This window comes from Micromys minutus (assembly GCF_963924665.1).
Source record: "Micromys minutus genome assembly, chromosome: 27".
Taxonomy (NCBI): domain Eukaryota; kingdom Metazoa; phylum Chordata; class Mammalia; order Rodentia; family Muridae; genus Micromys; species Micromys minutus.
This window is the reverse complement of record NC_137962.1, coordinates 2,660,200-2,683,553: the sequence shown is the minus strand read 5'-3', so window position 1 is coordinate 2,683,553 and position 23,354 is coordinate 2,660,200. Positions and strand designations below refer to the sequence as shown.

General features: G+C 40.6%; 1 protein-coding gene across 5 annotated transcripts in view; it reads right to left on the bottom strand.

Moving 5' to 3' along the window:
- The window catches only part of NSMCE2 (NSE2 (MMS21) homolog, SMC5-SMC6 complex SUMO ligase), a 213,477-nt gene that overhangs the window by 134,947 nt on the left and 55,176 nt on the right, over positions 1 to 23,354 (bottom strand). For all 5 annotated transcript variants that reach the window (XM_080939389.1, XM_080939390.1, XM_080939391.1 and 2 more), the window contains exon 4: positions 1,332 to 1,485. In XM_080939389.1, coding sequence (XP_080795515.1) covers positions 1,332 to 1,485 — 154 coding nt within the window. The remainder of the gene's footprint in view (positions 1 to 1,331; positions 1,486 to 23,354) is intronic.

Below are 23,354 nucleotides of genomic sequence, written 5' to 3'. Positions count from 1 at the left end.
TCATTAAGTTACATTATATGTTCCTGATTAGGAATTTCCTCAAGAACATGTTATTCTAAAATTCACCATAGTTTCTTTAATGGAACAATAACTTTGTGAATAAGTAACAAAGGAGGAAGAAACATACTTTTTATAAATTTATCCCTCAGTTTTATTATAAAGTACCTTTAAAGTAAGAGATGAGGCATTAGCCGTCATCTGCAAGAACAAGTCCGCTATGACACACAGAGAAAATGAAAGCCCCATCATCTTCATTCTGGGGATTACGCTCTATTTGGAGGAACAGTATAAAATTAATTAAGAAAGATTTTGATAGTGACAGTATTCAGTAAAGAACCAAACAGAGGGAAAATGCTTACTGTTTAAATCTACAGAACAGCAATCACCTCATCATGATTGCAAAACATTCTCCATTGTGAAACAAGTTATTTGTAAGATGAGGAAAAGTGAAGCAGCTTCTTCTGAGCTCTCAGCACCAACTAAAAAATACTTTTACTTAAAAGAAGGCCAACTTCAAAATATGAATTGCTACACTGAGTACATAGGATACGAAACGAATTATGTCTCGCATACATTCCTGCTCTGTCAGTATACAAACACGTGTGAAAGAAGACTCATGTTTAAAAGGGGGAAAAAGCTATTCACTTTTCTCTACAAGTCTTTAAGGAACAAATGAGTCTCAATCCTAAACCAAAACAAGCAAAAAAACAAAAAATCCCTACACAGCTAAACTGCCGAAATCAAAAAACAAAAACAAAAAAAAAAAAAAAAAAAAAAAAAAAAGAAAAAGGAAAAAAAATCCAATTCACCTCTATCTATAAGGTGTGTGTGTGTGTGTGTGTGTGTGTGTGTGATGAACTATTTTCCTCACTTTCAAGTCAAAACCCTAAATATAACAGTCATTTAAGCCAATTTAAAACTCCCAGGGAACAGTTTCAGAGGGACTTTGATGGGATTTGGGAGGAGTCCCTGAGGAAGCCTTACCAACGCTGCTCCAATAGCAGCAAATAGGAATAAGTGTACTTTAGAGCTTGGCACAGCAGCTTATATTTTAAAAGAATTACCAGTATTATCTTAATAAAATGGATTTTAGTTTTATTTTGTTTTCCCAATTCCCATCCCCAGCAGTGAGACACTTTGTGGAAACTGTTGGCTTTCAGAAACAGACAGGCAATTGGAAACAGTATTAGACGAACAGGAAACTGCAACAAAACAAGCCGTTCAGCAGAAGATGGAGCAAGCAGAGAAGCTGACACTACAGAACCGTGTTCCGGGCTGCTCAGAGGCCAGGCCCCTCATCTCAAGAAGCCAAAGCAAAGCAGCTGACTTACATTGTTTCTTCAGCTCCCTCAGCTGCTGCTTAAACTGCAGGAACTTTTCATTCTCTTTAAAGTCAGCATCAGAGTTCTTATCCTGTAAAGCCAAAAATTTCTTCTCCACCAGTACTTTTAAATCTGGTACTTTTTCTGGACGGTCTTCTTTTACCTAAAAAGAAAATAAATTCATGTTCATTAGCGATAATGAGTACCAACAAGGAATATAAAACTGTCTTCAACTCATTTAATTCAAAAGACAGTATGAGAGAAAATATCTTCCCAGGAGACCACTCAGAAACAGCGATGACTTCACCTTCTCCACACAGCCCGTCACTGTGTCCACCGCTAAGTCCTGCAGAAGAGGCGGCTGGCCGAGACCTGGGCATAGCCGTTCTCCCTTCACCTAGGCCTGTTCAGCCTGTTCATGCAACAGTGATTACTCCATTTTTAGTCTCAGCATCCCTTCTAGCCCTTGCCCAGATGGTGACAACGATTCCCACATTAACAAGAGAAAACAAAGTTTTGACTTTCCACAGTTCCCTGGTCTAACAAGGAGCTGTGTGTCCCGCTTGCTCTGTTCAAAGCCACTCAATAGTTCAGCCACGCAGAACTATTGAAGGTATTGGGCTGTGGGCACCACGGACACGCTCACTGCTGCCACCACATCTCTTCCCACCTCCTTCAGAACACAGACAGCAGCATGAACGATGCTCTATTAGAAGCCTGCAACTTCTTTCCAGGCACTTGCTTCTTGAGTGTAGCCCACACCTTTGTGGTTTCCACTCTGTTTTTATGGAATGGCTGACAGCACTTGAATTAAACAGTTTGTCCCACATCAACAGGGCAGGTGGAGACCTCTGAAGTTGTTCCTCTTGTACAAAGTAATATAAATTTTGCTTGATGTCTTAAATGTTTTCACTACCTAAACTCTCACTCATTCCTCACCAAGTTCTGACTGTAAAAGCTTTTTAAAACCAAACAATTCCATCTAAACAGTAGGATTTCTACTGAGGAGAAAACAATATGCAATTTAGCCTTTACTTATCCAGACCTCTGAGAATACTGTAGGACAACAAAACAGGGAGGATGGCTGGAAAAGCAGCTGCCTGGCTCGTGAAGAGTAAACCTGCAAAACTCCCTGATGCCAAACTCATGGAGCTGCGGCCAGAACAAGCTAGCTATTCTCAAGTGTTAGGGGGAGCTGTTACAGCCCTTTGGGAAGTCTGGGAGGAGCTGTCCAGTGGAGCTCCTCAGGGGTGGCCCTTGGCCACTCACACAGTGCAGTCTAGGGGTGGAGCCTGATGGTCAGAGGGCTGCAAAGGCAGGGTCTACAAAGGGAAGGTTGGTGTGAATAGCCAACACTTTATCTTCTCAGAACCCAATAGAGATGATGTAACCTTCCGTATTACAGATGTGGACATGAAAAATCAGACCTAATAGGCCCTGTACACAGCACTGGGAGCTGTGGTTTCATTATTGTAGTGAAGGTCGGGCCTGTTTCATGTTAAACATATGCCACACCACTAGTTATACCCCAGACTCTGCTGGAGAATCTTAAACTATCAGTGATGTGCATGTAATCTGATTTTAGAAAAAGAGAAAGGTCTTGATACCCAGTTTCACAACACTCTTATCTCCTTTCTTGGATCTTTATTACTTTAAATATGTGCATGCACGTCTGTCTCTGTGTGGGTATGTGCATATGAGTAAAGGTGCCCATGGAGGCTACAGATGCTGGACAGTCTCCCTAACCCCCACCTGTCCCAGCACTGGAACCACAGGCAGCTGTGAGCCACCTACTATGGGTCCTCTGGGAGAGCAGCCACCTCTCAGGCTTACGTTTTATTCTTCACCCTCAGCTTCTAGCTGCTTCCTTACCACATCTCTGCTTCTCCTGCTTTGCTCTCCATTGTGCTGATACTCTCTAAACATGCTCAAGACATCATCTTTTTCTCCAAATAAGACAGAAAGTCTTTGAACAATGTTTCATATATAAAAAACCAAAACAAGACAGATAGGAGGCATTACTCTAAATATTTCAAATTAATCATAACAGAATCAAACACTTAATCTAACAGTCAAAATTATCAACCTGCTATTAATTAGTGGAATTTATAACTTCTACACTAGAAGACAGCTTATAGAACAGCCAAACTTGCTCTTTTTAATCAGTTTAAAAAGTTAAGAATATAAAAATAAGTTAAAGGGCTCATCTACCCTCTAATCAGAGAAATTTTTTGGTTTTAATTCAAACTAATGAGATGTCTTTCTAATTTCTCAGAACCTACTAATCACATCCAAGCAAAAGGATGTGTTCTGTGTGATCACCTTTTGTCAGGGGGAAGAAACTTTTCTTTGTTTAATCACTATGATATTGGTTAGCTGGGAAAAATAAAAATGTAAGCAGGACTCTTAAAATGCCCCAAACGCATTCTTATGTGACAGAGTGAAGGAAGTGAGTGTCTTAGACTGATATCACTTAGGCCACTGCTGGTTGATACAGAAAATAACCAGCAAAAAAGGCAGAGACAGGGGGATGCAGAGAAAGAAAGGCCATGTTAAATAGCTGTGAGAGTCTGACAGCCCTTGAGTCTGGCCCTCAGAACCTGGGCTCAGGTAAGCTGAATTTGAGGATGAAGAAATGACTGTAAGTTGGTAACCAGGTGAGAGCTGAAGATGGAGGTTTGCTCATCATGCAGAGTGAAAGAGAACCAAGGAGGAGATATAGCCTGCCTCTTAAGGAATGTGAGGAGGGGGCAGCCACATGAAAGGGGTCTGAAGAAAACCTGGGAATAATGCACAGTGTGGAGACTGAGAAAGGATAGTGCTTCTGGGACCAGGAAGTCATAAACAACCTCAATTTACTTCCAGCCAACGTCAAGACTGTTCTTTCTCCACTAGCTGTCTGTTTTCCTAGGGTTTCCTCAAAGTACACCCCTCCACACATCTGTCACTTCACCACCAACTGCCACCATGAATACGGACCTCTCACTATATTTGGTCATCTTCTCTGGAACTATTTTTTGGCCCTCCCATTACGTGAGATAGTCTTCTATCATGACGTGTCTTCCTCCCACAGGAGGTTACTTTTTCTGTGCCACTCCACGGTCTCCTGATGTAAACACTGTCTTTTCTCACACCAACACACAGCCCTCCCAGCAGATGTGCCTATGTATTAATCTCCTCTCCAGTTATTAGTCATGTTGGACTAAGGTCTACTAAATGGCCATAGTAAGCTTAAGTTATCTCTTTATTCTTTTTTTATTTTTGTGGAAATAAAATCATGTTTATAACTCTTGACTGATAATGAAAAAAAATAACTCATCTATTTATTAACTTATCGTTAATGGTATTCCACAAGTTTGAGTATGGGTTTGTACATATGAGTGCAACACCCTCAGAAGCCAGCAGAGACGATTAGATCCCCTGCTAGAGGTGAACTACATGTGGTTTTAAGCTGCCAAGTATGGGTGCTGGAAACTTAACTCGGGTCCTCTGAAAGTGTAGCAAGCACTCTTAACTGCTGATCCAGTCTCCAGCCTCTCATATGGATTCTCCAACATGTCATATCAACAAGTTCCTTGAGTGATATTCAGGTTAAAGTTGAACTTTAATTAAAAATGAAGACAAAATTGAATGGTGGTAGAAATAACTTCTTTACAGAAGGAAACTTTCTTAAAATCCTGAAGCTTGGGCTGGAGCTGTATGCAGCAGAGCACTTGCCTAGACAGTACAAGGTCCACTCCACAGCACTGCACAGAAGCAGTCTTATTTCTGGTTCAATTGATTGGCACACGTGCAATCCCAGTACTTGGAAGACTAAGACAAGAGGATAGATAGCCTCAAGTTTGGATAACCTTAGGGCTCACAGTAAGTTGAAGGCCAGCTTGAGCTAAAGTAAGACTGATTTAAAACAATGAATGAATGAATAAAGAAAAACAAATACTTTGTAAAAATAAACTGTTCTACTCTTTCAGAGCTAAGCAAAATTATCAAAACTGATTATATTCATTTTATTGGTATTTATTAAACTTGTCAAATATTAAAAACAGTACATTTTCATCCATCTCTATCATCTAGCTTCATCCTTTCATTCATCTCTCCATCCATCCTAAAATATTCTATATATAAAATATATAAATATAAAACATATATATGTATGTATATATATATATGTATGTATATATATATATATATATATATATATATATATATATATATATATGAGATACAACAAAAATATATAGCAAAAGGCAGTAGAGCTTTACTTATGCTTCCTTTTCTTTTCCCATTTGTGGTACTAGATGAACCATCCAGGGTCTCATACATGCTAGACCAGCTTCACCACTGAGCTACATTCTAAGCCTTTTTAATACTTTTTATTATAAAGCAGGGCTTCACTAAATGGCCCAGGCTGGCCTTGAACTCCCTCTGAAGCCTAGGCAGACCTTAAACTTGGAATCTTCTTGCTTCAGCTTCCCAAGTAGCAGAGGTTACATGCCTACATCAGACCATCTTCCCCCTCTGCAGAAACATGGTCTTGATAAATAGTGTGGCTGGTTTGGCACAGATTACTTCCCTGGCACTGGTTGAGTACCCTGTATGAAGGAAGGTCCTGGGCCAGCAGGTTAGGCAGTCAGTAGCTCTCTGTAGTATACAAGTGCCTGGCATGGACACCCAGGGTTGGCTTTAATGATTTCTAACTTGAGCTTTCTTTCCCTTTTGCTAAGTCAAACACTACCATAAGCACTGTTCCTTTCTTCTGTGGCATTCTTCACTCCTGGTCCTTTCCTTCCCTTCTACCTTTTTCTAGCTAGCCAGAACTAAGAGAGTTCTGAGACTGTAGTGGCAAGGAGGAGCAAAGCAGCAGGACCCAAACCATGGGAAGCAGAGGCAGCCGCGGTGTCATCTGACGGGCAGCGGATGATGTGATGGGTAACATGAGCACGGACTTGGAACAGACCTGCTTCTACTTCAGGATGTGATTTCACACAATCCCCTGGAAAGCTTTAGATTTTTGTCATTCATTTCTGTATTAGGAACCAGGAGTATATTCTTCATGATGTTGAGACAACAAAACTTTACTTAAACTTTGGATGATCAAAAGGTGTATCTCTTTTCTGTCAGCAAGAGCACAGATACTTTAGCATGCTTGAAGATGGAAAAAGAAGCAACAGGGAAATAAATGAAAACACCAAGAGCAAGCAACAGATCTCACTTGAAAAAAAAAAAAAAATCAGGAACCATAAAGAAATGAGCTGGAAACACAGGAACTTGTTCTATAAACTAGGCTGGCTTTGAACTCACAGATCCACCCACCTTTGCCTTCTGAGTGCTGGCTGGGATTAAAGGTGAGTGCCACTGCTGCCCAGCTGTGAACAGTAGTCTTTACCAGGCACTAGAGTACACAGAACTGGGTGAGCAAAGATCTGAAAAGCATCTCAGGAAATGGCCGTGACAGTGCAAACTGATGTAAGAGAGCTGCTACTTTGGTCCATATGACTGCTGCACATATGCTGTCCACAGCTTTTAAATTAGAAATTAAACTTATAAGGAACATTTTCTGCCTTTTAAAACAACGTACCTTCGTGTGTGTGTGTGTGTGTGTGTGTGTGTGTGTGTGTGTGTGTGTGTGTGTGTGTAGAAGACAATACAGAATCTGCCTAGACATGCTAATCTAAGGTGTTAAGATTAGGAATTTGGAATATAGGACTGCTATCTTAGAAAAGGCACTGTTATACATCCAACTCTGATTTCCACTCATAGCAGTTAAAAACAACAGTATTAATTTTCACAGTCTGAAAAGGAATGGAACAAAGCAGTAGAGCCCTTGGCCAGGGACAGAGTGTTCTATAGTAAGAAGCTGTTACTGTTGTCAGGATCACTGCTGTGATTATCACTGTACAGGCAGATCTGCAGGGAGGCTGGATCACAGGTCTACACTCAAAAGACTGGAGACACCCACACGGATGCCTCCACAAATAGATTTTAATGGAAACCATGGAAATGAATGAGATCACCCAGGAGACTTAGTAAATGTAAACACAAAAAGAACCAAGACAGAACTTTGGAGAATATTACATTTAACAGGCAGCTAGAAGAGTTAAAAAAGAAAACTTTGTAAGAGTTAACAAGACAACCAAAAAAAGTGCCCCAAAATTTGGGGAAGAAAGTTTAAGATGTGTCAAATGGCTTAGAGAGACTGAGCTAAACACAGACTGAGAAGTGCCCATCCGACTCAGTCTGAGTCACCTGGGGCTCTGGCAAGAGTATTGCAAAGCACAAAAGCACATGCATGCCACATACCCAGACCGTATTCAATGAATCCTTTCAAAAGGATGAGGCAGTAACACAGCAAACACATCACCAGACACTCTTCAATGAGCTGCTCCATTTAGGCTCAAAACTCAACTGCGAATATTTAGCTGCCTTTTATTTATTTTTTATTATTTATTTGTAGGTATGTGGGCATGTTTATGTTACACTGAACATGTAGAGTGGCCAAAGGACAACTTTTGGGGCACTGTTTCCTTCCTTCCATGGTGTGGATCTGGGAGACTGAACTCAAGTTGTCAGGCATGGTAGCAAGTACCCTGACTGCTGAACCCTCGGACCACTTAGCTACATTTTAACTAACCCAATCCTAGCTACTTGTGACTGCAGTGTTTCCTCTGTGTCAGCAAGGGACAGCCATACAATGAGCTGACTTACTTATTCTGCTGGCAAGTCCTTCCACTGAACAAAAGCCAGTTTGTTTGCTTTTTTGGGGACAAGCGGGGAAGACGTAGAAACGAAGGGTGGAACTTAATCATAACCTATACTGAAACTGCACACTACTTTCACAATGTACAAATACAAATATTAATATAGTTATAAAATGATAATATAACTCATTTCTTCTGTAAAATACTGTATGCATATGTAATTACTCAAAAGTGTGTCATTTTATTGCCATGGGGCAAAGTCAAGATCTCCTCCTCCTGCAATTACCATTACTGCCTTACTGGCATCATTTCACAGAGGGGAGATCACAGGAGTGAAAGATATTAATGGTCTGAGTCATTCACACACTTCTTGAATCATGTGAGAATCTGATATAAAATTAGTCATTCCTGTAACTGAACTGAGAGTCTCAGATAAATTGACTGACTTTCAAACAACCAGTTAGATATCTGGCTTCCAAATAAAAAACACCCAATGCTTTCCAGTCTTCCTTTAAAAGTTCAGCACACTTGGCATACATTACTGAAACAGTTTGCTTTTATTCTGCTTAGTAACAAGATGTCAGTATTCTAATTTCTAATTTGTGGTCAGCTGGATAAGAAAGCTATGGGACCTGGCTCATACTAGAAATCTACAGAGAATTAGCTCAATTGTCCTCAGAATAATATTTCAACAAATATTTACCAAGTCCCAACTGAATGTTAGGCATTAGGTTAAGCACTGAAGCATTTATGAATGCTAGCCCACATTTATGACACACCACCAACCCACCAACTGGTCATACACAGGGTGCATTAATATAAGCCAACACTGTCTCCACCTATATGTAGCAAAAGGACTTGGTAAAAATGTTATCAAAAGGTGTCAACAGAGAATCACTATGCTTTCACTGTAGATGCCCTTATTACATGTACATACGGGAGATATGATATACTTTTTACTAGTCATATACTTCTTCCATGCTTAAGAAATACTCATGCATTCCTAACAATGGCCAGCACAGATATTCCATTCCCGTCATCTCATGCCAACTTCTGTTGTGTTGTACAATTTAAACTAACTTCTACTGGACCAAATTATTTGTAGTTTGATATGTTTTCTAGCATCATTATTTAACAAGAGTCTGATTTTAACTAAACACTGGAGAGAAAATACTTCCTTGTGGTTCATTAGGACACACCACGTGGACTTTACAGTTTGCCAAGGTGTTGTAACACCACCATTGAACAGTTCCAATCAGAGATGAAACACCTTTCTTCCTTCAAGATGCTTAGATAAAAATTGAGAAAGAGTAAGATGACATATGTATTGATCTGGTTCTAATGATCAGTCCTATTAGAACACACCCAAAAGATGGTGGTCAAATATGGCAGCTTGCCACCTTCAGGCATCTGCTACTCAGTACATATAAGCACTCATGATGCTGAAAAAAAATCACCCTAGTACCTTGCTCACGGTACCATGCCCACAACTGGATCACTCAGAATACAGCTTGAGGATTCTCATTTCCCTGAGAGAACAACTGAAAATGCTGATCTCACCTCTCCTAATTCATTTGCTTGTTTGTTTTGGAGGAATTCTTTCTGACAACATTTAAAGAAACATATATGGTTTATTTATTCATGTATTCATCCACTCAATAATTTCCCAATTCACTGAATAAGTGATACACATGATCTTGTATCCTGTACGAAGCACTGGAAGATTTATGGATTAACAAGTCAACTGCTCGCTAGTACTATCATAGGGTTTGAGATCTAGAGAGGGAAATGCGCATTCTTTAGTCAGAAGAGCTTATGACACACTATGGCAAGCACTTGGAAGAATGCTTATGAGATGTTAGGGGACCATCTAATGAAGTAAATGTTGAGGGTACTATTTCAAAGTTCATGCCTAAGGTAGTGGAATGAACATGCATTTTTAATTCCAAGTGGCCCAAAGCCTCAATGTTTGCTTGTTTGTTTGTTTTTTTAATCTTTATCTCAATTTCACAGACATAAGATAGCTCACAATAGTTAAACATCTTGCATAAGGTCAAAGTGGGGCAGTGGCAGAAAGAAGCAAATCATTTAAGTCTCCTTTTCACATCAACAAAACGGGGAAAGTATGAAGGAACCAGAAGTATCCAAATCACTGTGAGCTGGAACTGTCTTTGCCATCCACCATACCTCTATCATCCTGAACCAACGCCTTATCAGTCAGCTGATACCTCACTGAGAACAGTGAAGCCATGGAGGTGCAGGTTGATACTAATAGGGCTTAGGAACTATTGGTTAGGAACAAAGTATCATCAGCTGAAGCCATCTCCCACAGACTCAGTTCTAGCACCTCATGAGATTGCATTAGGTGGAATTCTGTTGATACTGCAAACCAGAGAGTAACATATATTGTTTCTCCTAGAGCCAGAGTGAACAGGCAGAGGAGAAAAGAATTAGTTTCACAACTCTTCCCCTCTGTAATAACTGAAGACCAGTTTACACCCCCACCTCACCCTACCCAACTTTATGGCAGCTCTAGTTCTTTCTACTGGCTGGACAGTCTCAGAACCCAAGCAAAGAATGATTGTCCAAGGATTCAACAATACCTCTACTGATTTAGAAGTTCAAGTTAGAAGCCTAGTAATTCTGAGTCCCTCATGGCAGACAGAAAGAAGGCTAGAAAACTGATAATTGGTTGAGGCAATGAGTTGTGACTATCAAGGGTAATCAGGATTGCTACTCAGGTTAAGAAAGGACCGGTGGGATTCTGGTGGATCTATTAGTTTTGCCGTTATCTAATGGTAAAAGATAACGAATGACAGCCATACATACAGACAGAGCAACCAGGCTTTATGTGTGGAAACAAAGTGTCATCCGCTGTGAGATGGCAAAAGAACATGAAATGATCGATGGAGAGAAGAACCATGGGTGAGGATCAAGGGCAAATTACAGTAGATAGATGTGGTCGGGTCCTGTTGTCACAATAGGCCAGCATGAAACTTGTGTTAGTTTTGCCTCAGCATCTGGAACACTGGGATTCTAGATAAATGCTACCAAGGCCAACTCTATTCATATTTTGTGTGTGTGTGTGTGTGTGTGTGTGTGTGTGTGTGTGTGTGTGTGTGTGTATTAAGGTGTGTTTAATTTCTTACATTTTCTCACTCTACTTTTTTCCTAATAGTTTATAAAATAAGTTGATAGTTTAGCAGTTACTGAGTACCCAAGGAATGTGAACAAAAGAAGCTCAGAGCTGAAATTCAATTTGGAACTGAAAAAAGTGGTTGGCATTTTATTTCCCTCTCCCTTGTTGAGGAGAGAACAGAACAGACCCTTTCACAGAAGAAAGCCAACATGTGTTAAGAGGAAGCATTTTACTGTTGCTGCTACTCTTTCTACAAATTTAAGCCTCAAAGAAAAGTTTAGAAGTCCAGAGAATGAGCAGTTGAACTCACCTGTCTGGAATTCCTAAACAATCTTAGGTTTGATAAGCTTCTTATCTTGGTAGTGATACTTCACTTGGGAACACCATAAATTCTTCCCAGCAAAAATACCAATGTCGCCCTGGCCCTTACTTGTCGCACTTAAATTACTGAGAAAAAAAAAAAAAAATAGTTGTGGTGGTTTGAATAGAAATGTCTCCAATAGATCCACAAGGAGGAGCACTATCAGGATTTGCTGGAGCAGGTATGGTATTGCTGGAGGAAGTGTGTCACCTTCCTGCTATATGCAGACCCAGATGCAGAACTCTGAGCTTCCGCTCCAGCTGCCTGGATGCTGCCACACTTTCTGCCACGATAAACCTCTGAAACCATAAGGCAGCAATTAAATGTTTCACTTTATAAGAGTTGCCATGGTCATGGAACCTCTTTACAGCAATAGAACCCTAACTAAGAAAGAAGTTGGTACCAGGGACTGGATTATTGCTGTGACAAGCCTGACCACGCTTTTGTTTGGAGAAATACAGACTTTGGCATTGAGGATTAGAAAATTAAGTAGAAAGACAGAGCTTGAAAGACTTGGTAATGGCAATGGGTTTGTCAGAGCACCATAACATGGTGTGGGAAGTAAAGACAAACCAGATGCCCAATGCAGTACAGAAATTCCTGCTGATAACAGACAAGAGGGCTTCAGAAGTGAGGGATTCGCTGGAACTGATGCAGTGTAATGAGAATTTGCCATCTTCTCCAGGATACAACAACTCCTGTGATGAGCACATAAAGCTTGATGACTTTCCTGAACTTCAGGTTGTTCAAAGTGAGGCTAACCCATCTGCCATATACCAGCTAAGTTCAGATGTATCTCATCAAGAATATCAAAAACCATCTTGGAGCCAGAATACCTCAAAAAGACTGGAAAATACTCACTGTGAAAATTTAGCAAATATTGCCACTAGTCCACAGAGTCGAGTTATGTAGTACTCATTTTATAACAGATCATTTCCTGTACACATCATAGTTACTAGCAAAGTTTACATTACATAAAAGAAACTACTAAAGCTCAAAGCATATATTATACCACACGCAATAATAGTGGGAGACTTCAACAGCCCACTCTCATCAATGGAAAGATCATGGAAGCAGAAACTGAACAAGGACACAGTAAAACTAACAAAAAATATGAACCAAATGGAGTTAACAGACACATATAAAATATTTCATCCTAAAACCAAAAAATATACCTTCTTCTCAGCAACTCAAGGCACCTTCTCCAAAACCGACCATAAAATCGGCCACACAACAGGCCTCAACAGATATAAAAACACTGAAATAATACCATGCATCCTATCAGATCACCATGGACTAAGGCTGGTTTTCAATAGCAACAAAAACAACAAAAAGCTCACATACACACGGAAGCTGAACAATGCTATTCAATAATAGCTTGGTCAAGGAAGAAAGAGAGAAAGAAAGACTTTTTAGAATTTAACCCCCCCCCAAAAAAAAAGGCACAACATACCAAAAATTTATGGCATACAATGAAAGCAGTACTAAGAAGAAAACTCATAGCTCTGAGCACCTCCAAAAAGAAACTGGAGAGCACACACTAACAGTTTGACAGCACACCTGAAAGCTCTAGAACAAAAAGAAGCAGTTGCACCCAAGAGGAGTAGATGGTAGGAAACAAATTCAGAGCAGAAATTAACCAAATAGAGACAAAGGAACTATACAAAGAATCAATAAAACCAAGAGCTGGTTCTTTGAGAAAATCAAGAAGACTGATAAACCCTCAACCAGACTAACCAGAGGGCACAGAGAGAGAATCCAAATTGACAAAATCAGAAATGAAACGGGAGACATAATAACAGAAACTGGGGAAATTCAAGAAATCACCAGTGCCTACTATAAAAGCCTATACTCAAAAAAGAAAAGAAAAAAAAAAAAACTGGAAAATCCAGAGGAAATGGACAATTTTCTAAACAGCCCCATAACTCGTAAAGAAATAGAAGCAGTCATCAAAAGCCTCCCAAGTAAAAACAAAACAAAAACAAAACAAAACAAAACAAAAAAATCACACAGGACCTGATGGGTTTAGTGCAGAATTCTATCAGACCTTCATAGAAGACCTAATACCAATGCTCTCCAAACTATTCAACAAAATAGAAACAAAGGTAAAAACTACCCAACTCATTCTTTGAAGCCACAACCACACAAAAGACCCTACAAAGAAAGAGAATGCTAGACCAATTTCTTTCATGAACATTGATGTAAAAATACCCAATAAAATTCTGGCAAACTGAATCCAAGAACACATCAAAATGATCATTCACCATGATCAAGTAGGCTTCATCCCAGGGATGAAATCCATCAATGTAATCCAGGATATAAAGAAACTCAGAGAAAAAAACAAAACAAAACGAAATACATGATCATGTCATTAGACTCTGAGAAAGCATACGACAAAATTCAACACCCCTTCATGTCAAAAGCTTGGAAAAATCAGGAATTCAAGACTTATACTTAAACATACTAAAAGCAATATACATCAAACCAGTACCCAACATCAAACTAAATGGTGAGAAAATTGAAGCAATCCCACTAAAATCAGGGACTAGACAAGGCTGTCTATTCTCTCCCTACATATTTAATATAGTACTGGAAGTACTAGCCAGAGCAATCAAACAGCAAAAAGAAGTCCAGGGAAATACAAATTGCAAAGGAAGAAGTAAAAAAAAAAAAAAAAATCACTAATTTCAGATGATATGAGAGTATATTTAAGTGGCCCCAAAAATTCCACCAGGGAACTTTTACAGCTGATAAACAACTTCAGCAAAGTGGCTGGATATAAAATTAACTAAAACAAATCAGTAGACCTCCTCCAAGGAAAGGATAAACAGGCTGAGAAAGAAATTAGGAAAAAGACACCCTCCCCAACAGTCACAAAGAATATAAAATACTTTGGGGTGACCCTAACCAAGCAAGTGAAAGATCTGTACAACAAGAACTTCAATTTTCTGAAGAAGAAAATTGAAGAAGACCTCAGAAGATGGAAAGATCACCCATGCTCATGGATTGGAAGGATCGGCATAGTAAAAATGGCCATCTTGCCTAAGGCAATCTACAGATTCAATGCAATCTTCATCAAAACACTAACTCAATTCTTCATAGAGTTAGAAAGAGCAACTTGCAAATTCATTTGGAATAATAAAAACCCAGGATAGCAAAAAGTATTTTCAACAACAAAAGAACTTCCAGGGGGCGGGGAATCACCAACTCTGACCTCAAGCTGTATTACAGATCAATTATGATAATAACTGCATGGTATTGGTACAGAGACAGACACGTAGATCAATGGAATAGAATCGAAGACCCAGAAATGAACCCACACACCTATGGTCACTTGATCTTTGACAAAGGAGATAAAAACATTCAACAGAAAAAGGACAGTCTCTTCAACAAATGGTGCTGGTTCAACTGCAGAAGAATACAAATCAATCCTATCTTATCTTCTTGTACAAAGCTCAAGACTGAGTGGATCAAAGACCTTCACATAAAACCAGGTACACTGAAATTATTAGAAAAGAATGTAGGGAAGAGCTTATAACACATAGGCACAGGGGAAGATTTCCTGAACAGAACACCAATGGCATATCTCTAAGATCAAGAATCAACAAATGGGACTTTATGAAACCACAAAGCTTCTGTAAGGCAATGGATACTGTCAAAAGGACAAACCGGCAACCAACAGACTGGAAAAAAATCTGATACTACATCTGATCCTACATCTGATAGAGGGTTAGTATCCAATATATACAAAGAACTCTTGAAGTTAAACTCTATAGAGTCGAAGAATCCTATTTAAAAAGGGGGTACAGAGCTAAACAAAGAATTCTCAACTGAGGAATTTCGAATGGCTGAGAAGCACCTAAAGAAATGCTCAACATCCCTAATCATCAAGGAAATGTAAATCAAAACCACCCTAAGATTGCACCTCATACCAGTCAAAATGGCTAAGATCAAAAACTCAGATAACAGTAGATGCTGGCAAGGATGTGGAGAAAGTGAAACATTCTTCCACTGTTGGTGGGATTGTAAACAGGTATAACCATCTGGAAATCAGTCTGGCTGTTCCTCAGAAAATTGGACATAGTACTACCTGAGGACCCAGCTACAGTACTCCTGGGCATGTACCCAAAAGAAGCTCCAACATCTAACAAGGACACATGCTCCACCATGTTCATAGCAGCCTCATTTATAATAGCCAGAAGCTGGAAAGAACCCAGATGTCCTTCAACAGAGGAATGGATGCAGAAATTGTGGTACATATACACAATGGAGTACGACTCAGCTAATACAAACAATGAGTTCATGAAATTCCTAGGCAAATGGATGGAACTTGAAGCTATCATCCTGAGTGAGGTAACCCAGTCACAAAAGAACACTCATGGTATGTACTCACTTATAAGCAGATACTAACCCAAAAAGTTTGAATATCCAAGAAACAAGTCATACAACTTATGAAGCTCAAAGAGAAGGAATGTCAGAAGGTGGATGCCTCAGTCCTTCTTAGAAGGGAGAACAAAACACTCATGGGAGGAAATAGAGGGACAAATAGAGGAGCAGGGATTGGAGAAAAGATCATCCAGAGACTGTCTCACCTGGGGATCCACCCCATATGCAGCCACTAAACCCGTGCACTATTGCTGATGCCAAGAAGTGCTCACTGGCAGGAACATGATATGGATGCCTCCTCAGAGGCTCTGCCAGAGCCATACTGATACAGAGGAGGATGCTTGCAGTTAACCATGAGACTGAACACAAGGACCCCATGAAGGAACTAGAGAAAGGACTGAAGGAGCTGGCAGGGTCTTCCCATGGGAAGAACAAAATGATCAACTAACCAAACCCACCACAGCTCCCAGGGACTAAAACACCAACCAATGAGTTTGCATGGAGAGACCCATGGCCCCAGGTGCATATGCAGCAGAGGATAGCATTCTCTGTCATCAATGGGAGAAGAGGCCTTTGGTCCAGCGAAGGATCATCTTCCTAGTATAGGGGAATGCCCATGTGCTGAGGTGGAAGAGGGTGGTTGGGAGAGGGAGCACCCTCATGGAGGCAACAGTGGGGGTGAGGGGGGATGGAATTGGAGGCAGGGGATAACATCTGAAATGTAAATGCAGAAAATATACAATAAAAAACATAAAGGTACATTTGATGGGGAAAAAGAATGAGAATATTAGTAGAACTCTTTAAGTGGAGCTCATTGCGCCATCCTAGTAAGAACATGAAAGGCGGTGGCACTGACGGTGATTTGAACTGTGGGGGTCTGGCTCAAGATGTTTCAGAGGAGAACATTAGCATGTGGTCTAGAATGTATTCTTCTGATATTTCGGTGAAAAAAGTAGCTGCTTTCTGCCCTTGTCCAAAAAATCTACCTGAGGCTAAGTTGTAGAGTTTTGGATTAATCACTTAGGCAGAGAAAACTCTCAAAACAGCCTAGTATTGATTCTGTCATGTAGTTATTAATATCCATTCTTAAAAAGATCAATAATATAAAGGAACAAGATGAGCAAGAAAAAATACAAAATGTACAACTTGAGAAGGGGTTCCAGTGTTTAAGGAGATGAACTAATAAAGAAAATCCTGGTGTTAAATAAAATAAAGAGAATGGGTGAGATCCCAACCAGTTAAGCTCCAACTTAAAAAAAAAAAAAAAAAGCTTAGGCCCAGTTGTGGTGTTACATGCTTTTAATTCCAGAACTAGGGAGGTGGGGGCAGGGTCTCTCTTAAGTTTGAGGCCAGCAGGGTCTACAGAGCAAGTTTCAGCACAGCCAAGCTTAGACAATGAAGATAGAAAGTGGATAAAGATCTATTTGAATGAGGGAGCCATGTTCCAGCCCCAGGAAGCAGAAAAACTTGGCAGCTTCAGCCACATGGTTCTAGCCTTAGATTTTTTTTTCCATCTATACTGTACTGAGATATGAAGGCACTTCATAGTCATTGTCCCAAAAGTAAGCACCATACCAACACCTAGTTCAGGGTAAGAAGACAGGACTAAGGGGTACCTAAGTGCAAGTACCCAAAGAGTTCAATGTTGCTGGTGGGGTTCCTCAGTTTGGAAGATATGCTAAATCACTAAGGTTAAAACTTAACTTCTACTATGAACTATCCCAACTATGTCCCAACAGCCTAGTAGGGACCATAACAGCTTAAGATATGTTAAAGATACGATGGGGAGACCAAGCCCATGGCCTAGTGGAGTTTATACTCTGGTTGACTAGAAAATAATATATCAAACAAGGTGGAAACAGGTAAGCTCTTCTGTGATGGATGGTCAGAGATAGCTTCAAAATAATATTCAACAGGTTTCTAAAGAAATTTGGGTGGCGAGCCTGGAGTCTTAGCAGGTACAGAGACAGACAGGAAGTAAGGTCAGAGTGTGGGATACAGCAGATAATGGAACGTATCAGCCTTTACTAGGGAGCCAAGGAGTGAGCAGATCTGCTTCTCACTCTGGTGATTAGCATGACTTTACGAACGCTTGCAGAAGGCAGCCACTGTAAGGGCTGTGAGAGTTGTCTGCGCAGAAGGTGATGGTGATGAAGGCACGGTTTAGGGTGACACAGTAAGAGGTAGTCAGAGTCCAGTTATGCATTTGAAAAGAAATAACTAAGCATAGAAATAACTATGTGTTGAGGAAAGACCAACTTACACTGTTGATGGTTTAGATATGGGTTAAGAAACTGAACAATTCTGGTGCTTTGCTTGATTAAACAGATGTTAGAGTCTGAGAAATAGATAATCTAGAAAATATTTAAATTTGGTTCTGGAAAATTATACGCCCAATGATGTGAAAATGAAAAGAACAGAATTACACATGTGAGAGATGGTTTTGAAAAAGCAGTAGGCTCCACTACAAATGATGAAACAGGGTTAGGAAAGCATATAGGGAAATAAATCCCTTTGTTCAGAGAAATCAGATGACTTCAGGGAGGTCTGCCAAAAAAGACTGAATTCAACAGGAAGGGTGACAAAGAACGATCTGAAAGAAAGCTCCAAGAGGCACTTGCTGCGGCAAGCAGAGTGAGTTCATCTCAAGAAGTGACCACATAGGTAAGCAACAGAAGCCACACAAAGGAGTTTGAGATGAAGCCTAGGAAATAAGGAATAAATGAAGACAAGACATCATGGGCAAGACAGACAAATTTTCAAATGTCCATAGAATTCTTGGGCTGCTAGAAAAAAACAAGCTTATCCTGGGAGCTGCACACCTGTGAAAGCAGGGTCCAAGGTGGGTGAACCAGCTTAGGGAGGTAGAAAGTAAGATATGAGAAATACCTACTCATTAGAAGGTACTACCTACTGAAAGATACCCCCACAAAAGAAAAACCAATGAGGAATTTTTAAATCTTCAATGTTGACAATAAGAAGCCTATGGCTCCATAGAATAGAAAATGTCGACTATGTATTAGTAACCATGCATGCAGAAATAATTGGAATAGAGATTAGGATGGGGCACTCGACAACATAAAGATACCAATGTTAGTTATGAGCAAGACATCACCTTCAGGAAACATGCCCAGTGTAAAATATAAGAGACTAAGGAAAAATACTAAGAACTGATGGGTCTGGAGAGATGCAGTAGAAGTGGGTTTAAAGGGCTAAAGACATGGCTCGGTGGTAAAAAACACTGGCTTCTAGAGGACCTACCAGAGGACCCGAATTCAATTCCCAGCACACATATGACAGCTCACAACTGTCTGTAACTCCAGTTCCAAGAAATCTGACACCCTCACACCAATGCACATAAAAATTGGAAACAGAGAAGCAGGGGAGTAAGAGGGAGCAGCAAGAGAGAGAGAGAGAGAGAGAAAGAGAGGTGGGGGGGGGGGGTTGAAGGAGTGGCCAGAAGCTAGGCAACAAAGTCAGGTTTATACCATGAAAGTTAAAGGAATGGAATGCAGGGAAATGACAGCAATCAACAGTGACATGTCACATAAAGGGGTGTCAGACCACAGCTTATGCATGTGTCACTAGGTGTGTAACCCTGGGAAATCAAGGTGACTGTTAGCCTCGGACTTCTCATTGGCATCAGAAAGCTTGCTCTTCCATCTGCTGTACTCTTGAGGTGAGGTTACATGCTGAAGTGTATGTAGCACTCTACAAAGCCATTTAGACATAGAAGGAAACACAAAACACTGTCATGTTAGTATCATATCCCTTATTTATAAGAGACAAGGAAGCCCAACTAACAAGGATAACTAAGGTAGAAATCACAGCACGACAAGGAACTGCTGTTGCCACTCTGGATGTTTGTGACCTTTACAGGTGTCTGCTGAGATTCTATCCTCCACCTCTGGAAAACTGAGGCACGATCAGATTTGTGTCCTTAGAGAAGGAATCAGATCTAGTAGGAGCCTGACTGGCCTTCTACCTTATGAACAGACACTGACATGCTGGTGTCCTAAGCTTAACTTGTGGGCCTCCAAAGCCATGGAGCACACATCTGCTGTGCACGAGGACCACCTGTAGCAGTTTGTTAGAGCATCTCAAAAGAACTGAGATTAACATCCATGGAATATGGCAGGAACTTTGAAGAGGAACAGCTGGAAGCAACGGACAAGTCCCTTCCCTCTTCTCCTTCCTCCCATGGTCTAAGTGCAGCCTAAACTGTAGAAATTCTCCAGTGCCTGTCAAGGGGATGCACTTAAGCAGAGCTCAGCGTACACAGAGAACTGTGCTGCCACTGTTTTCCACTCATCGTGAACTTGTCATGTAGGTATTTTAAGAAGCAGCTTTAAACCCACAAGCTATTCAGACAAAACATGTTGCACACAAATTAGACTCATCAACCAGTGATTTAAAACATTCTTCTAAGTCTTCTTAAATGATAAGACAGGTACTGCTTATCAAATGAAATATTCTAAATACATAACTAAGGAAACCTTTGAACAACGATACTGACTTCCAGCTTAGTTTCAGCAGATACTTCCTAGGTGGCACTCAGCACACACATTTCTATCAAGGACTAAAGTCTCTCCTGTCCTTCCTTGATCCCAGTTCCTCAAGGATACCAAAATGTGCTAGAAAACATCCTCTGGTGCTTCCATTTCTACTGTAGAAAAGAAACCATGCTTCCTCAAATGAAGTATTTGTCTGTTGTGGTTTGAATGTGAAATGTTGCCCACAGGCTCATGTTGTGTGAACACTTGGTCCTCAGTTAGTGGGGCGGTTTGGAGACGTAGCCTTGGGGAAGTGGGTCACTGAGGGCAGGCCTGGTCTTAATAGCCTGGCCTCTTTTCCTGTCTGCTCTCTGCCTCCTGACCACACACACATGTGCCAGCCTCCTGCCTCACTTTTTTTTTTTTTTTTTTTTTTTTTTTTGCTGCCCTGCCTTCCTTGCCATGGTAGATAACATCCCTCCTTAAACTGAGCCAAAAGAAACCCTTCCTCCCTTAAGTTGCTTCCTATGAGGCACAGTCACAATAAAGAGAAAAATAACTGGTATAAGTCCTGAAAAGGAAAGAAAATCATTCCGCTCTTCTCATACCTAGTATTTTCCTATCTCTTTAGCATAATTTCCTTTACAGTGTTATTGTTTTAAGACGGACTCTATCATAGTCAGGGTTTCTATTGCTGTAATGAAACACCAGGCCAAAAGCAAGTTTTAAAGAAAAGGTTTGTTTGGCTTACATTTCCACATTGCTATTTATTATTGAAGGAAGTCAGGACAGGGCAAGAACCTGGAAATAGAAGCTGATGCAGAGGCCATACAGCAGTGCTGCTTACTGGACTGCTCAGCCTGCTTTCTTATAAAAGCCAGAACCACCATCCCAGGAATGGCACCATCCACAATGGGCTGGGCCCTCCCCAATCAATTATTACTGTAAAAATGCCTTACAGCCAGATCTATCTTATGGAGGCATTTTCACATGAGTTCCCTCCTTTCAGATAACTTTAGTATGTGTGTCCAGTTGACAGGAGATTAGACAGTACACCTGTCTAACTTTTCCCATTACACTATTAGTACACATGCACCATGTTTCCTTCCTTTCCTCTAGACTACATCAAAATGAATGTTCTTCGAATTCAAAGTTCCAACTATGAAAGACCTCAAAGTCACACATATTTAGATAAGCTTCTCTTGTCTCTGTAACTCAGCAATGGCTGGTGACACTGATGTTGATGTGGTGGTGAAGAACCATCTTGTATCAGGATCTACAAATAAAGCACGGAGGGCATGAAGAAGAGTCTCACGTTCGTCAGGAACAGACTTGCAATCCCAGCACGTGGTGCATGGAGTCTGGGAGAAGTCTGAGAAGGCCAGTCTGGGCTACACAACAGAATCCCAACTCAAAAACAAGACAAATACATAAGCGTGTCTTCCTCCAGTCTGTGTCTAAGAGTGCATAAAGGGACATGAGGTGAGTGACGTGACTGTGTGTGGAGGGAGTGGGATGGAAGAGGTCAGAGTGTGAAAGACATCTGAGAGTACACAGGGAATATGGGGGTCATAGTGTATGCCTGGAGGGGCATGCAGTAAGAAATGTCAGAGCGCACACCAGGGCGTGCACCGAAAAGCATGAGCAGTGGACCTGGGGATACACACTTTTGTGCTCCATCTACCGAGGAAGCAGAAAGTTGGAAGAAAGGACTAGTACTGAACCTCAAGAAAGCATATTCTTTCTGGAAGCCCAGTCTGGGGAGTACTAATGGGATCATCTTCCTTGTCTCCCTTGGATCTCAGCCACAAGTCAGGAGTCTTAACCAGAAGAACTAACACCATTGCTATTATGACCCAAACTAAAAGGAAATGATGTTTTGCCTCTTCCTATTGTTGCTAAGGTGAACCTACTTAGTACACTAGAATAACTAAAAAGCCAAGAAAACTTATTGATCAGGTAATTTACCATTCTTCCTTGAATCTAAATCATGTGATACACAATTTCTAATTGCTAAGTCTGACTGCAGTCTGGTCTGTATCTAATGCCTCACATGGCAACAGAGCAATGGATGAAGGGCTGGTGCTCCTGCAGTTCTCCTGTTCCCGCCTGCGCAGTCGCCCTGATGGTGTCCACTACACAATGAACACAGCTTCCTTGAAGTAAAATTACTTTCCACTAGCAGATCTATCAAATTGCCCTTTGCTTTCTAAGCCTCTCCTGTCAGGGATACAGTAACAGCTGTGCAATGGGAAAATTAAAACACTAAACAAAGCTCTCTCCACCTGTGGAGTACCTTTCAGAATAATGCATGCACTGTGTCTCATTACTTAGGAGTTAAATAACGCCACTGAGGTAAACACTGAGACTACAGAATGGTTGAGCATTCCTATTCCTGAAAGTCAGTTTCCAAATACTTCAAAATCTGAATCTTTTGGGCACCAACATGATGCCAAGGTAGGAAACTGAAACTGCACAACCAACTTTATACAGTAGATCAAAGTCAAAAGGCAGGCATAACGGAAGTTTTATTAAAATAATGTATGGTTTCTTTAGCCTTTGTTATAAGGTCTATATGAAACATAAATGACTTTGTATCCAGATCTAGGTCCTATTCCTGAAATGCCTCACTATGAATGTAGGTACTTCAACTCTAAAACATTCTGAAGTCTGGAATACTTCTGTATATCCTAATGCACTGTAAGACCAGATTCTTAAATCCCTAAATTCCCAGACTTGTGCTGGTAATCACAGACATTTGTGAGCTCATGCACACACATGCATACGCACCCACACAAGCACACATCCCAGCACTCAGGAGGTAGAAGCAGACAGATCTCTATGAGTTCATGACCCACCTGACTGACCTACAGCAACTTCTTGGCCAGCCAAGGATACATAGTTACCATTATCATGATGATCCTTATCCTCATTTTCCAGGTCCTCTAGCTAAAA